The following is a 17,457-nucleotide window of genomic DNA, read 5'->3' as shown; positions in this document are numbered from 1 at the left end:
CTGTAGGAGCATTATTTAACTTTTCATTTGCTTATCATTTGTTTATTTTTTCAGCATTTTATTTGTTTTTGTGTGCACAATCTACAGGTAGAGCGTATACCTGGGAGGAAGGCCCAGCACATACCGTCACTGAGTGCAGTCATGTATAGTGATAGCCTATAAACTCTTACTGGATTTATTTTGGATCAAGTCTGCGTGTTTGATGAACTGTTCCTGTTTCTACCATGTGGTAAGTACAAGAGTTTAATGATTTAAATGTAGTTTGCATTATATTGATCAGGGACAGTCTCTGTGTTAGTTTAACACTTCATATGAGTTTTCTTATCAGGTACATATTTACTGATCTTGATTTTGGCCCCTCCATCCTTCACTGACTGTGTTGGAAAACCGGTGTAATCCCTGATTTCAATCTGTGCTTTGGGTTTAGACCTGCTGTCTCAAATCCTCCGCTGTATGAGTGTAAACACATTAACGCACATATTATTCCACATGTGATGATCACACCCAGAGTGAACTCGGATCAGGAGATATTATAATAAGACTCATCTCTGAGGTCAGGATCACCCAGCTCTCAGATCAGAGCAGATTTGACAGATTAAGATTAAAACAGCATGACAGGTTTGACAGAGTTCAGAAAGTGAATCAGAGGGTTCATACTGAACATCTTTCTTTAAAGATAGTGTGTCACGATATTTTGTTAAAATGTTAGTTAAAATAAAGGATTTTGATCATTGCATGTCACTACAGTAAGTATAATAAATGGAACTGTTGATTTAAATAAATATACATCTGATCTGTGTCTGTGATCACCCTCCTCTGTATTTTTTTTCACTTTTTTAACAGGTCTGAGTCAAACAACCGATTCGGTTGTAAAACGCTCATGAACACTTGCTCAAGTCTGAACATCATCTCAGAAACTTGTAAAAGAATGAAGTGTCCGACTTGACGTCAGAATCGTCATTGCATGGGGGGCAAACTATGCTTAAGATACTTTTTATTAATTCACGTACTGCACCTTTTTAACCAAATGTAACTTTTACCAGTTACAGATCAGAGAACTTCTTCGTGCAGCAACGCAGTTTTTTTTTTTGCTGTCGTTACAACATTCTGAATTTCTGAACTGAAGTCAAAAGAAGAACCAGCCGGCGTTCACCTGAATCGAGCTTTGGCTCAACTTGCCAATCACTTCGACCCTTTTAGGAGACTGTTTGGGTTGCTCGGCAACAGTCAAGTTTCAAACTTCTATGTGTTTTTCTCTCCTGTTGGATTATTCCTGCTTGTTACTGTCATACAGTATATTAAACAGCTGACCTTTTTAAAGCACAACTAACTGTGACTCTCACGACTAAAACCTCAAATTTTAAGATCAAAGCTGGCGGTTATGAAGAAATGAAAGTCAGTAGGTTGTTAAGGCTCTCTTTTGTTTTACCAGAAAACATGTAGGTCCAATTCTGAGATGTGTCTAAATGTCAAGAATAAAGTCAAATAATACATTTAGAGGAGGAAGCCCAAAAGGGAAATTTTAAATATTAAAATCTTGAAAACAATGTCCAAAAGATGAAGACAAAATAAAAAGGCAAATGACATGATTTCAGTAAAATGTTGAAAAAGGGGCGCCGGTGGCACAATGCCAATGCACCCATGCATTGAGGCACAGTACTCGCACGGGCGGGCCGGGCTCGTGTCCGTCCTGTGGTAGTGCCTCCCCCCCCACACACACACACACACACAATAAAGGCTATAAAATGCCAAAAAATAAATCTTAAAAAGAAAAACAAGTTAAATATGCGCGAGATGTCAAATATTTAGTATATATTCAAATAATTGGAATAGAACATTATTTGATGTCTGTATTCAAAATGCTGGGCACCAATAAACCTCTGTAGGAATATAATAGAAGTATTTTCCTTGAGAGAAAAGGTGTTTTTCTGATTCTAAAATAGCTTCTGTTATTTAAAATGGAGACAAAGAGAGAAGCTCCAGACTGATTCACTGAACAGCTGACAGCAGAACACAGGACGAGCTGCACCCACCTTCACGTTTCATCACAGAACACACTGTGCTCACTACACCTACACCAATGTTTATGTAGCCTATGTGTGTGTGTCTGTGTGTGTGTGTGAACATACAACATGCTGTAGTGTACACACAATATTATCATCTGTGTGACACATCATTTAAATTAGAAAAAAAATAAAATAAATAAAAATAAAAAAGCAGCTTCATTACAGTGTCAGCGGTGTCTTCATTCAGACAAGATAAAAGAAGAAAGATCTGTTTGGTTGGAGAAGGACTCTCATTACTACGGCAACACAACTCGTCACTGCACTGACATGGTTTCCATAGTTACGCTGTAATTGCGCTGGAAAATCTGTTTTACTCCACAAACAACAGAAGGCAGTAAGAAGGACTTTGTGCTCACTTTTTAGACTCTTTCAACAAGCAGAGCAGAGCTGTTGATGCTGTGGATTTGTTTTTCAGGAGGTGGGACAAAGAGGCAGAAGAGCTATGAGCAGTGGCGGGGGTAAAACTTCATTCTGCAGAAGCTTGCTAAATCAACATTTGTATTTGCATAGAGTTAAAGTCCACATTTTTTCTCACGCAAGCTTGGCTTAATTTACAAGGAGACTACAAACAACACTGTTGTATGTCAGGTGTGGTCTTACCCAAATCCCAATCTCCACACGCACAGACTCTCAAACTTTGAGGTGAAATCACCTTCAGGTGGACTTCACAATGCCGAATGATTTAGCCAGAACTTTTTCTGAACTTAATGATATGACAGAAGTGACTGTCCAGCACTCCATTAACAACAGTGGCTTATGTGTGTCATTTCCATTCATTGAAGAACACATGAGATTCTGCACATCATGTGAAAGCTTTAATTTGGAGTCCCATGCTTTAAATCAAATCATACAACACTGAACACAAATACTTTATTTTATTTCAAAGTCTATCTTTTCATCCACATATTTCTAAAGTACTCTGGGAGATAGAGGCTGGTTTTGGGACCTTTAGTCAGTTTGTGTTTTGCTGACATCTAGTGGTGATGACATGAACATCATGTTAAAAACTAACAAAGGAACAGAGGAGGCCAACTTAAACTGTCTTACTTAACACCCACTCTACAAAAAAGTGTTTTTACAGGTACAGGTTTTACAAGTTGTCCGCTTGATTTCTATCCAGGATCCAAATACAATTCTCAGAAGTCTTATAATTGAATAAACCTTCTTTTAATAATGAATCAACAAGATGCATTTACAATGTCATCTACTCGTCTTTGTCAGAGAGTTCAGAAGTACTTGAAGGTAGAAAAAAAAAAGGGATATTTGATTGGCTGATAATATCAGGTAACGTTGTAGGAGAAATGTTCCTGCTTTAAATTATTGAAATTGTCTAAGGTGCGACAGGAGTCTCCCATTACAACGTCTATTGTCTTCTTGCAGGGTTGTCGATCCTGAAGCCTCCTCCTGTGAAGTGAGGTTTGCTGCTCAGCTGAGGCAGCGGCTCCAGCTGCTCCACCTTCGTTTTAGACCTCTGCTCGCTGAAGAGACAATCAGAGAGTGGACACAGCTATCACAAGATGCCACAGTCAACGGGTTCTTCTGCGTAGAATGAGTCCTGTGTTTTCATCTCGAGCTGTCAAATGAAAATGAGCCTCACCTGTGAAGTTTTTTCTGACTCAGGTACTTCTTCTTGATGTTCGCTAGCTCACCAGCTAAACTTTGATTCTCACTTTTGTACTCGTTCATCTTGGAGTCGAGCATCCGCAGCTCGGCTAACAGAGCCTGTGGAGTGAGATGGAAAATTGTACGGTGATAGATCGAAGACAAAAAAAGAGAAGAAATTAGCTCCTTTTCTCTTATAAAAAAGCGATTTTATTTGATTTTTTCTTTAACTTTTCTTTAAAAACTCTTCCTAAAACCAGGGTGAAAAAAAAGTTTTAAGGCTTGAAGTTTTGTTGTAATAATCTAAGAAGCTCTTAAATCAGGCCTTTACATTGTGTGTATTATTTATAAGATTAAAAGCAAAAAAAGAGCACGAAAAATAGAGAGCTGCATAAACTGAGAAGATTTGACTCTAGAAAATGGCTGTAACACTTTCCACTCACAGCTACAACACACTGACACAAATATGAAGTCTATGAGCATTGACTGTCTCCACTTAAAATCCTCAGTTTGTCATACTTAGTCTTTTATCTGCACTGTGTTTGTAATGTCTTTATTTGTACAGTATCTTTATGTATTTTTTTTTTAGGTCTAATGCTTCTGTTTCAATCCTAAAAGCCAAGTCAGGGGCTGAAAATGAGCCAATAGCCAAATAAATGAAAAGAGTCTCACATTCAGAACAAGGTCTTTGTTGGACTTTGATTATGTAGAAGGATTTATAAATTGCCATCACAACCTGGTTGTGAATGGACCGAGAGAACTGCTCGGGACAGAGAAGGTGAAAGTGGATGACCTTGAGTTTCTTTGTTCTGTCTCTGAGGGTCCACTGACACAGCTGGAGCTGCTCCACCGCCTCCGGACCCGGCTGACGGGCCAGGATGTGCTTCAGCTCCACGTACAGCTTCTCCTTCTCCTTTGTGTGGAATACAAACAGAACAATAGTAACAAATAGAGTCAGATAATACATACCGTTTTAATCACAGTATGAAATGTAATTAATACACAGATAGAAACACAGCAGACAGTGTGCTGTATGAGAGCATGAGAGAAACGAAACATCAGATCCAGACAGAGGAGTCTTCAGCAGTGATTTCAGTACCAGTTTAATGTAATCCTCTCTCTGGAGGACTTCAGGAGCAGCTGGAACAGCTTTATAATTGAGTTTTTCCACTTACACCTGTGAACCTGTTTAACTTTCGCCTTCTTTAAATAGGACAGTGGTTTTTCAGTCAGAAACCTTCTAGTTTCTAGTTTATAGGCCGATTTTGTTTATGTGCTTAAATCACTATGTACATTTGGGAGTTACTGAATACACACACATTTATGCCTTCATGCATCCATTATCTATACCACTTTTTTTCTGTTTGGGGTCGTGGGGAGTGACGGCCAACTCCAGCCGATCCCAGCTGTCACTGGGTAAGAGGTACACCTGTTTGCCAGTCATTCACAGTGCTGACAAACAGAGACAGACAACCAGCCACACTCACACCGACAGGTTTTTTAGAGTTACCATTTAACCTGACAAGCATGCTCCTGTCTGACAAACCAGAAACCTCCTCGTTGTGAATCAACAGTGCTAATCTCTGCACCACTCTGGAACCCTTTCTGGCTACATATTTTGAACCAGCTCTTGTTAGAAAAAACACACAATGATCAAGTGTGCTTGTGTGTAATGAGTGTCTACCTGTAATAAGAGTTCTCGTTCCTCCAGCTCTTGTGTTTTGGTGATGAGTCGTTTTTGTAAGGACTGAATCTTCTGGATGAGTTCGTATTTTCCAGGATCACTGCCCTGCAGGGGAGAGACATTAATACAGTCTTTGAGGAAGGTTTGAGAGGACTCTCACATACGCTAGAAAGGAGACATTCATGTTACCTGTGAGGCAAAGAAAAACCATTACAAGAGCACACAGCTGAAACGTCCTCCAGCTCACAAACACAGACACTTTCAAACAAGCTGTTCACCTCCAGGCGTCTCCATCTGTGAATGTTTATGGGCTTCAGCTGATCCTCCAGTACGCTGCTCCTCACCCTCTCTCTCAGCAGCTCCCTCTGCAAGTGGAACAGCTCGCGCCTGCCACAATACAGTTTAACTTAATTTAAATGAACACCTTTAATACATGTATCACTTTAACCATACATATTCTCAAAGTCCCATAATTCTCTGGAGGACAATTTTAGTGCATAAATAAATACTAACTATATTACACTCATCCTTTGCCTCAAATGTCACATTTACCATGCATGACTATTAGCTTTAAATGGAGGTCATGTGGTTACTACAGGCTGTCTAATATTGATAAGCCGTATTTAAGATACTGGGTTGAAAAAAAAAAGATTTCCTCATGGTTTGTAAACAAGAAGTTTGAAGGTCAGTCCTACCTCTGGCTCCGGCTCTCACTCTTCCTCCATCTTTAACTTGAATCCTCTTCTCTAAATGCTGCACTTTGTAGGTCACCTCTTTCTCTCTCTCCTTTCTGCCCTCAATCACATTGACCACGTACCAGTGATTAATGGTTCAACAAGCAACCGCACAGATCTGCCTCCTGGTGCTTTACTGAATACCATTATACATCATATGATCACATCCTTGCTAAGGAGTTCACCTATAAATAGTTGCTTGACTGTCATTTGTTTAATTTGCCATTAAAACACGTTTATGCATTTTTATCAAATCATAAAGAGTAAATATAAGCTCTAAGCCTCACTTCATATCTCTATCTGCTCCTCTCAACGTTTTATAAAACGCCTGTGTCTGTGTCACGTCCCTCCCAAATCCAAACGTTTTTTTACATTACTTATTTGGTGCCAGTTAATCTGAGTATAGCACATAGCCAGTTGAGCTTCATGCTTTCATGTGGAAGCATTGCAAAGCAGTTCTTGTTTAAATGTGCTTTACATTCAGGTGTTTGCGATGTGCTTATTGGGAACACTCGTATTGTGATAACACAGAAATTGTAACTTATTGCACGGCACAAAGCTCAGCTTGTTACCATTGAAATTCACCTGAGACCCACTTGTGAAATTGCACAGTTTCTCTGTTTTCACCTCACAAATTCTTTTCTCTATCTAAAACCTGTAAGCGGTTCATGATGGACAGGCGTCGGTTGCTTTTCTGTTTCTGGTAACTTCAGTGCTGACTGTCTCTTTCAAACTCCACCTGACAATGTCAGGCTTCTCTCTGTTACCTGAGGTCCTCTGTGTTGGGTACAGTCTTGTCCAGGATGCTCTTCTTGCGTCGGAGCCTCTTGATCTCCAGCTTGAGCAGGCGAATGTCCTCAATCCTCTGGTTGTAGTGGAAGTCGCCCTTACTCAGGATGGACTGCTGGATCCTGATCTTCTCGTACAGCAGAGCACGCTCATCATTGTGGCGGAGCAGCTGTTTGCCCAGGCTGTCCCGCTCTCTGATTACCTTGAAAGAAGATTCACCAACAAGTTATCAGCTATCTTAGCTGTTTGTCCTCTCTCTGCTCAATCTTGTTAAACACCTTCTCTTTCCGCACCTGTTCCAGCTGCTTCTTCTGTTGGATCTGCTCAGCATCAGCGTCTGATATAATCCTCTGCAATTTTTGCTGTTCTGCTTTCTGACTGTCAACATGCTGCTTTTTTTCTAGTAGCTGAAGCCTGATTGTCTGCAGCTCCACCTGCAGCAGAAAACAAAGATGAGTGTACACATAACCTACCGAGTCAGACAAATACATTCCTGGAACGTAGCACATGAATGCAGTCTAAACTACTATTACTGGTTTGAGATTAAAAGCCTGTTTCAAATCCATCACTTTTTCTCACAGACTGAGAGTGTCTTTCTATGCATGCAAGTGTCAGTAGATCTCTGCACATCAGAAAAAAGGGGCTAAACATTGAGAGTGTGGGAAGTTTGTGCACATAAATTGAAGATTGTGTCATTCTGTCTGACAGATATCAACCAGATGGGATAAAACTCCCTTTGCAGAGATACTGTGTCAATAGACACATGGTCACAATGATTTTTCATCATCCATAAATTTCCATTAATACATCAAGATGTTAAGGGGACATCTGACTGAAACTTGACGATGTTCTTTCAGGAAATCTTGAGATACTGTTTTTACAAGAATAGACCAGGGTGCAGAAAACATCAGGCAGCAAATGTCCCCAGTGCCCGGGTAAGTTTCAGAACTGACTGAGGCTTTTGTGCAAAACATGGTGACCGAAACAGCTAAATGATGAGACTCTAGAAAAGGATGAGGGACCCAAAAGAAACCCTGAAAAGACTGTAGTACCTTGAGTGCCTCGTTATCTTTCTCTAAGCGCTTTTGTTCCTGTTGATCTTTGGCGAGGGCCAGCTCCTTCCCCGTGATCTCATCTCTCAGTCTGGTGACCTGGTTGTTCATGGTCTTCATCTTCCTCTTTATCTCTGCAATCTCTTCCTGACGTAGAGACAAGACAGTGGAGGGAGTCGATCAATAAGAGGGAGAGAGAGCAGGATATCAGACCACTCCAAAGTTAAATATGTATGTGTACGTTATGCTCTGTCAAAAAATAATGGCAGCTGGTGGTAAAAAAAAATATCATTACAAGACGTTTACGAAACGTTCCACCGCCTGTCAGCCAAACAAACATCAGAATATAAAAATGTTATTTAAATAGTAATACAGAATTTAAACACAATGACAAACAGGTTTGAAAAAAAAAATCATCCCTAACCATTACAGCAATATGCCATTTCAACTCATTATTAAGGAGTTGTTTTATTAAAAACCATTTCAAAGTACCTGACTCAGTACAAAAACAAAACACCTGAAATCCTTGGATCTGACCTACAGTATCATGTCTAATATCAATAATTGGTGGGTCAATTAAGTTGATATCTTTTTAGTGAAAAACTAACTGGGAGTTTCTGAGACATTGGAATGCAGACAGCAATAATTGAATCCCTCAGTAAATTGGGCTATGACGTTAATTCAAACTCAGGCAAATACTTTTTTAAAATGTTATCATCAGCTAATAGCTGAGTCTATATCAGGGAATAGGAATGGTTGATTATATGTATATAAGAGCATTTAAATGGGCCCAAAATAGATCTTTGTGGGACAGCTTAGTGGTGGAACTGTACACGGTAAAAGACTTTCAAATGTCTCAGCTTGAACAGTACCAGTCTTATGCACCAACACTTTGTCTAAAAATGATCATTTCGCAGAGATGAAGATACGATGTGAATGACAGAAATACAATCATCATACCTGAGCCTCAATGAGGTTTTTGCTGTAGAGGTTCCTTTCAGCTACAACACTCTCCAGCAGGTTTTCTTGCTGTTTGAGTCTGCACTCAGCCTCGGTGACTTTCTTTCTCCAGTCAAATATTTCATTCTCTCTTATTTCAAGATCACTCATTTTTTGCTGCACCTGTGGAAACATCGAAAAGTTTCCCCCCCAGAGAAGTTGAGGTGAAGCAAAGTTTACCAATACTGTTGTGAAATAAAACTTTCAATCTTAAAGTTACCCGACTAAAAAAAATACGACATAACAATCCTGTTCTCCTGCTTAACCTGCCTTGTGCATGAGGCTGCTGGTCTCGTTGATGTAGCGGTCCCGTTCTTTCTCCAGCTGCTGGATGATCTTGCGTTGCTTCTGGGCTTCCTGGCGGTAACCACTGATCTCGTGTTCGAGGGTCTTCTTGTCCTGCTCGAGGAGTTTCACCAGGCTCTGCTGTTTCTCCGTAGACTGTGATGCTTTGACTATGTTCTATTGATTGGGTTTGTACAGGAACATGGAAACACATGATCATCGTTAGGAGTATTTCTATTTAAGTTATCATAACGTATTATAAAAACTGTCATGCAGCTTAAAGTCAGGGTTGCTAGCATGATTTTGAAAGTAGCTTTTCCTTAGTTCTCCCCTCCTACATCCATCGCCTGCCCTCTGCGCTCCCTCTGAATCCGTATCTATACGACAACATGTCCCGCTCAGTTAAAGAAGGAAAAGAAACTCAACCTTATTCATGATGTCTCTCTCTCTGATCAGCTCCTCGATGGCTTTACGGTCAACTTCAGCCTGCTTTTTGGAAGATTCTAAATCTGCACAGATGAGATGCCTTTAATTACATGGTAAGAATAAATACTGCTGTCAAAGTGTTTATCTGTTTCCTACCATGAGCTTTCTAAATATGCCATTAAGCATAATTAACTCTGAATAAAAAATTATACTGTGTGAGAAGAGAAGTGATATTCACTGTTTTTATATTTGTTAACAAATGCAGAAAAGACAAAGTACATACAAACACTTCAACAAAATACAACAAAAGAATAAAGTAAGGATTAGTAGTGCAACAAGTTCATAAAAAGGAGACTAAAAACAGAGTACAGAAACGGATTATGTGTCAGTGAATGGGAGTCAAACAGATGGACTTGTTTTCCTCCAAAGACTTGGTGACCTCAATCTATTAAAATGTCAAATCAACATTTTCTACAGCCAAGCCCTCTCTCAGTACAGTTTTCATAGAAGGGCTAATTACTCTTTCTTTTCAACAAATGGTTACAGTTTGTGTTTGCTGTGCTGATTCAATAAAGAGGAGGAGGGGGGGATCTTAGCATTTTCTAGAACTATGAAAAAGTTATTGCAGTCTGAATACACCTGTTCTTCATGTTAGATGTAAGAAGTCATTTCATGTTGAGCAGCTCAGCAGTGAGGGAGAGAGCTCTCTTACCTTTCTCCAGACCAGCGACCTGAGCTCTCAGGGTCTCCCTCTGCACGTCCACGTCGGATTTCTGCTCCTCCATCTGGTGGAACTTTTTCTGGATGATTTCTCTCATTTTTGTTTGTTTGGCCACCTCCTGACGCATCTGATTCACCTCCTCCTCTTTCATCTAGGAGTAGGAGAGGAGGAGTCGTATCCACCAGTACACAGCAGTATAAGGACAGGGAAAGGGTTTATTCATAAAAGAAGAGCTTGTTCACTGATGACTACAACTCAAATGTTGTCCGTCTGTCTGATCGCTTCCAAAATGTATGCCATAAAATCTAAGTTCTTCAGACAAAATCATCAACCTCAGGCCATGTTTAAGGTTTGAATAACAACCCAGGTACTTTGCTGAAAGTCCTCCTCTTTCTAGTCTCCTTCTTTCCCTGTTTCTACCTGCTTCAGCTTTCAACTCATTCACATGTATCTTTCTAGGAGAGGGAACAGTTATAAACCCATCAGACATCTGTTTAATTTATCTTCACATTTAGTACTGTAAGAACAGTGCCCTCTTGTGGTTAAATAGGGCAGGATCACTATTCTGTCATCAGGGTTGATTCACTACAGTAGATCAGAGACCAGAGTTAGCTCAATAAAAGTCTAATCACTTCTCGTTTTATTACATGAACATCAGGCATTTTGGAGATATATTAAGTTAAGACTACAAAGCTCTACCTCTTTCTATGATGTCATCACTGCACGCTGCATGTCCATACTGTAGGCCTGTTGGGTATCACACTAATAAAGCATGGTGCACTAAAATGTCTAGAAAAGAAGGGTATCAATAGAGACTCTCCCTTCATGACTCAGTAAAAAAAAAAAGAAATGTAACCTCGGCCCATTTTCATTTTTGACAAATTCCTTTTTCCTGTAGTCATCTAGGACTGTAATAACTCAATGTTGTGTAACATAGCAGTTAGGGCTTGAGGAATATCTCTCATCTCTGCTGCTACCTGAAGGCTCTCTAAATCCTATTCACATTTAAAATCATTCTTTGTTACAGGCTGACATAAATAGTGCAAACACACACGATCATTTAGCTAAGGATGCATCTTGCTGGTGCACTCTTTACCTTGAGCTCATTTGCGCTCTGCTGGTTCTCCAGGCTGAGACGTTCTTTGACTGACGAGAGCTGCTCGCACTCCTGCTGCAGTTTGCTGTTCTTCACCTGCGTATGCTCCAGCTCCTTGCTCGTTCGCTCGTTTAAAATCTGTCACAGTCAGAGAAAGGATCGGAGTGAGGGAAGGATTTGTTTCTACAACATCCTGCAGGTCAGAGTGTGTTATGGCTCACTGTTAACTCAACATTGTGATGTTACCTCTGCAGCTTGTTGTACACAAATGATTCAATTCATATATGTTTATAGGTTAACATTTGGCTTGTTGACCAACAATGTCAGATTTAATTACAGCATTAAGATGATTAACTCATGTCTATAAATCATAAATGCTTTAATTCTCTCGCTCTTGCTCTCTCTCTCTCTCTCTCTCTCTCAGTCTGGGAACATAAACTCTGCTTCACTGAAGGTTCACTCACTGAAGCACAATTCAAGTTTTCATTGTCATCCTGCCAAAACAAGTCAGCATGAATAACGCTCATTTCACTAAGAGAATAGTTTCCACCTGTCCTCATGAACGCAACAAAACCAAAATTGAAAGTCTTTTTCATCCCACGCCAGCATATAAACCAGCATTAAAACTATTCAGTGAGTGTATTGCACTGTGTGTGTGTGTATATATATCTATCTCACCATGGCAACAAAAACAGGAGTCCTGGGGACCCAATATTTTGTTGCAGGCAAAGTCGTGCACACTGTCTAAATTGTAACTGTTTATGTATTATGAGACAGCGTCACCTCTGCTGTCACTTGTTCTGCTCGTTGTTTTATAAGAGACACAAGGACTTAAGAAAAATCATTTGAGCACCTGTGAATTAGAAAAGAAAGTTATGGAGAAGGTGTTGCAAATGCTGACTGACTCAAATTGTAATATTCCTGAACCTTACTGATCTTATGGGGATCTGTTCTTTAAATTATACTTTACTGTAAGACGACCATAGGAGCGTTCTCTTCATGCGTCTTTATATCAATTTTCTCGTTTTTATGGGAAACATGTTTCCTCAAAAGAAAACAGCACGTCACACCAAAGGTTCTCACCTTGAGCTCTTTGAGCTGATGCTCCAGCCTCTGCTGCTCCTCTTTTGCTCTTTGGCCCTGCAGAGTCAGAGCTTTGATGTCCGCCATCTTTGCTTCCATGTCGACGTGCAGCTGCTTCACCTCCTTGTCCAGCTTCTCTTTAAACCTCATCTCCCGAGAAATCTCATTCTGCTGCACCTGGAGCTCCTGCTGGAGCTGCAGTCAGACACAGAGCAGTGACCAATTCACATCTCACTTGAGTTTGTGTTCCTCCTCGCTGCCACAGCTCAAACTCAAACTCTGGAGCAAAGTTTACAAGTGATTAGAAAAGAGAGTTGGATTCTTTTTAGAGCAAAAGTAAAGATTTCTCCACCCGATTGTCCATCTCATGTCACTTAAAACACAAGATGTATGTCTGACTGTCCCCGTTTAAAACCAGGTGTGGGGGGTCTCTGCACTGACTCATTATCCCATAATCAGCGGTAGAGAGAGGTCGTTTCAGGGTTTGTTCTGGTGTTGTTTGATTCTGCAGTAACACCATAAACACCAGTCTCAAATCTAGCTTCTTTCAGGCTGTAGTTTGTCAATTTGTGCTCGGTATTTCCTTGCTAATCCAGATTATTATTTCCCCAAAAGCAGTGCAGGCAGTTTCCTCTCAACTGATCATTGTTAAGTGAAAGGAGCTAGTTGGATTTTATCTCGTTATTATTTTAAAACAATGAATCCTAAAGCTTATAAAGAGTAGAGTAAAGAGTATAAAATAGTCCCAGTCCTCGAGTGCGTCCCGCTTCCTCTCGTCCAGACAGGATCAGGAGAGAATGTAACTAAACCTGATCGGGATTTAGCAATGATGTTGAAAACTTGTCTTTGAAATGAACTCTTTGCTTCCATGTTATTTTTACAGAAGCTGTAACTCAATAATTGTTGATTTGACTAAAACACATTCTATTAATTAATGTCTTCATTTCATTCAGTATTATTCAAATAAACCGTCTCCTGGAAGCTAAATCGATGGTAGGATTTAGAAGGGGATATTTGATTTCAGATAACCTATAATTAAGTTTAAAAGACTGCCACATAAGAGCATTTTACTGCAGCTTAGGTTTTGAAGTTACATAATTCACTTTGTAGACCAAGAATGGTCGACATATTTACCAGAGAAATATTCTTTAAGGCATCATCTCGTTTGGCTTCAACCTCCTGCTGGGTCACGGTGGTCTGCTTGAGTTTATCTCTCAGATCTTCCACATTTGTCAACAGCTGATCTCTTTCTTTAGTCAGATCCTCAATTAATTTTAGCTGTTCACTGAAAAGACATATATTTATTAACACTCCTTTACCTGCAGTATGCACAAGAAAAAACAAAAACAAGTGTCTCACCTCTGCTGTTGGTCCCTAGAGAAACCACTTTGCTGTTCATTCATTTTAATCAGGTTGGAAATGTCTTCTTTTAACGTCCCGATGGTCTCTTTGTCTTTTTTCTCTTTATCATGAGCAGTATCAACCATTTTCCAAGCTTTATCGAGCTCCTGCACAGGAACATTTTAAATAAGTTTGCTTATTTAGTCAAAGGAATTTAAAGTGGACAAAAAGATGAAACATCAGCCAACAAATACAAAACAGTACAACATGCATAGCGAACACCAAATACACTCCATTCATTTTATTGTAAGGTTATTTGTTGACCTTGATGTTGGTAAAGTTAATGAGACATGCTGATGTATGCTCTTGTGTTCATGCACTTTACCCTCTTTAGTGAAGAAATGGTGGTCTCATCTTCCTGGGATAGTTTGAGGGCAGCTGCCACTTTAGTTGAGATGGACACGATCTCAGCGTTCAGCTCTCTGCATTTAGACATTAGCCTCTTCTCGTTGTCTCTGGACTTCTTCAGAGCCTGGATGAGCTTCTCATACTCCACCCGGACCTTGTCCAGACTCTGGTCTCCAAGCAGCTCACTGAGGATCTTCTGAAACTCCTCCAAGGACTGAAACATGTCCTCTCCTCCTGCTCCAGGATCCTTGAAATACAACAGAGACACAAGTGAGAGAGTCCAAGCTGGTATAAAGAAAAAACATCACAGGCTAAACATGGCTAGACCACTGAAAAGAAAGATATTGGCCTACTTATCAATAAACAGACAGAAGCTGTTGTTGGGCCTACTGTACGGTAGGCAGGCCATCCCAAAAGGAAACGAGAGCAGGAAGTAGGGGAAAATATACAACTTTCCGCACGGCCAAATAGCCAAACTTTAAAGCCTACCATTTATCAGCCAATACGGAAAATACCACGGAGTTTTCTTGTAATTAAAACACAAAATCAAGTCATAACATGAACTTTTGAGGAGAAACACTCGTAAATGTCACTTACCTCCATTATTTAATTGAACAATTCAATAATAACCACGACTCCAACAGTGTTCAGTGTAGGATCTGTTGAAGTTGGTTACTAAGCAACCCATGATCTCGCGGGAGTAGAACGAGAGTCCGCAGTAGCCCATCCTTCTTTAGAAAGGTGTCGTTTCACCTCGGGGTAACCCACTTTCAAAAAGTTTTTCTTTACATTGACCAAAACCGGGAGGTTATGGGAAAAGACAACCGCGGTGATTTCGACTTCATTAGGCGGATGTTGCCGGTGTCAAATAGGTCTACTGAGTAAAAACTACAAACCTGCCGAAGATGGACTACAAAGAGCGCATCTATTGCCCGGTGTTCTTTATGGTTCTCACCTTGCCTTGTTGTTTAACAGTCGAAAAAGACTATAAAACGTCGTCGATAATTATTCCGTCATTACGGTTTTTACAGGTTATAAAGCATCACAGCCCCTGCTGTTAGCCTACTTTTTATTATTAATAAGGTTTAATTAACGGATCTGTAATGTCTCAAAGTAGCAACACAAAAATAAAAGTAAAATGTAAGGTGACATGGTTGTTACGATGAGAATATCCTCAGCTCAGCCTCCTCTTTTCTTATATTTATCCACATGAATCATACATTTGATCAAATTAACATTAATGTTTAGTTCAGTGATACCACAATGCTTGCTTTCATGAACAGCTGAGCGATGATTCACTTTTTTAGTGGACATAAGGAATTATGAGTCATATTTTTATTCTCTCCTTTTGTAAATGGCCCAGTGTACCCTTTGCTTCATGACATTATGAAGGCATCAATAACACTATTTTCCTTGTAATGTAGGAATTCAAACAGCTCTTATCATGGTAACACTTAAAGACTTAATTTTCTTCCGTGGAGTTTTATAGCAGTTGGCATACATAGGTCTTGCATTACTTCTGACTGGATTAGTTTACTATATTTACAGGATACCCCCTAAGTCGATTAAGACATATTCACTTGCTGCTGCATCGTTAATGGCCTGTTTGCAGACACAACTGTCCCTTACAGCGATAAACAAGATAAGTTCCTTATTTATTCGTTATTTGATTTATACCAGCTTTGCATATTTTCCCCATTGGCTATTAATGGTCAAATTTGGTTATTAGAGAACAAATGAGGAGCCCCTGGTAAACTAATATCAAAAACAGCTTATCAAAAACATTTATGATAAAGTATCAGATTGTCTTTTGTTCCTCATTTGGCCCCTATAGTAAGTATGGCTTCCCCAGTCCCACTAACAGTAAATCTGAACTCATCTTCTGTATCATATGGCGATAAAAACATAATCAGATATCCAAAAATTCAGCCCAATTTAAGAATTTATGGCCATAAAACCCTGAACACATCCGATCTCAGACGCACAGGAGCCCAAGGAGGATGGCTTTAAAAAGTGTCAGCTCTCCTTTCCTTTAAAAGCCAGGTGTGCCTGCAGTTTGGTGCCTTGGTATCTACGGTACATGCTGTATTTCTGTCTTTATTTATCGATAGACTGGACTCTGAACGGCTCATGTAACTTCTCTCCTTCTGTTTCTCCACCTGAACATGCAAATCACACACACGACACCTCATGAGACATGTTGGTGCTCTGAATAAAGTTAAGTACCCTGAAGCATTAAAGTTAATTTCTAAAATCTGAAGACATGTCAGACATATCAGACAGGATCTCAAGTTAACTGACATGCTTATCATCAAAGACAGGTATGTATGTTTACTTTGTTAGAGTATGTTTGTGTTAAATTTTGTTTTTGGTGAGATCTGTGCGTGTCCGTACTTGTGCTTCTGATAGAATGTGCATCTGTCACTGCATGCATACTGGACAGCTCGGTGTTGGTCTTGGGCTGGTCATTTCAGTCTGCAGACGTAGTGGTGAGTGTGTCTTCATCTTCAAGTTTTCGCCTCGTCTCTGGAGGAATGTCAGAAAACGGGGCAAACAATAGCTTGTCATCTCTTAGCCCTCCGTCCAAATTCTAAATCTTCAAATGTTTTTGTCAGAGCAGACGGAAAACGCTGCTCTGCATCTGTGATTAAGAAGCAGAGTGAAGTGTATCGTGAACTCATCCCTGTATGCCTGTCAAACAAATACAGACTCTCCAGCGTTGGAGACTTTTGACGGCGTTTCAGTTGGTTTATGGCCCACTGATTGATGCTTTTTGACTCGAATTTGGTCATGCTTATGTTTATGATCTGTATTCACACAATGTCAGGGCTGAGTCATATAGAAATTAAAAACGTTGTGTGCCAGGTGTCGGGTAGGGCTCATATAGATAATCCTGAACCTAAACCAGAAAATATCTGAATAGAAATAAGAACTGAATAAGAACTTTTTCAAAGTAAGGTGAAACATTATCAGGACCAGTTCTTCTGAATAACAAGAAGAGTCATGTTAGAAAATTTAAACATTTTAATAAATAAAAATTGATGTAATATACACCATTATGAATATACAACTACAACAAGCATACCAAGACATTTGAAATACAAAAAACTGACAGTTCAATTTAGTTGCTTTAAAAGCTTAAATTTCTAGGAAGAGTGGGGGTGAGCAGGA

At 39.8% G+C, this 17,457-nt stretch overlaps 1 protein-coding gene across 1 annotated transcript; it reads right to left on the bottom strand.

Annotated features, from left to right (window-relative positions):
* Positions 1–2,922: 2,922 nt before the first annotated feature.
* Positions 2,923–14,991, bottom strand: cfap58 (cilia and flagella associated protein 58). The gene is made up of 18 exons (XM_079355632.1): positions 14,884–14,991; positions 14,264–14,533; positions 13,897–14,045; positions 13,672–13,822; positions 12,538–12,732; positions 11,455–11,592; positions 10,350–10,509; positions 9,638–9,720; positions 9,197–9,388; positions 8,888–9,049; positions 7,928–8,074; positions 7,169–7,309; positions 6,854–7,077; positions 5,631–5,739; positions 5,353–5,457; positions 4,462–4,581; positions 3,664–3,788; positions 2,923–3,544 (listed from the first exon to the last, which is right to left on the bottom strand). The coding sequence occupies exons 1-18, from the start codon at positions 14,887–14,889 to the stop codon at positions 3,430–3,432; spliced, it is 2,592 nt and encodes an 863-aa protein (XP_079211758.1). The 5' UTR covers positions 14,890–14,991; the 3' UTR covers positions 2,923–3,429.
* Between the last annotated feature and the right edge of the window lie 2,466 nt (positions 14,992–17,457).

This window comes from Symphodus melops, assembly GCF_947650265.1.
Source record: "Symphodus melops genome assembly, chromosome: 11".
Taxonomy (NCBI): domain Eukaryota; kingdom Metazoa; phylum Chordata; class Actinopteri; order Labriformes; family Labridae; genus Symphodus; species Symphodus melops.
Note: the sequence above shows the minus strand (reverse complement) of the source record. Positions and strands in the feature narration are given on the sequence as shown.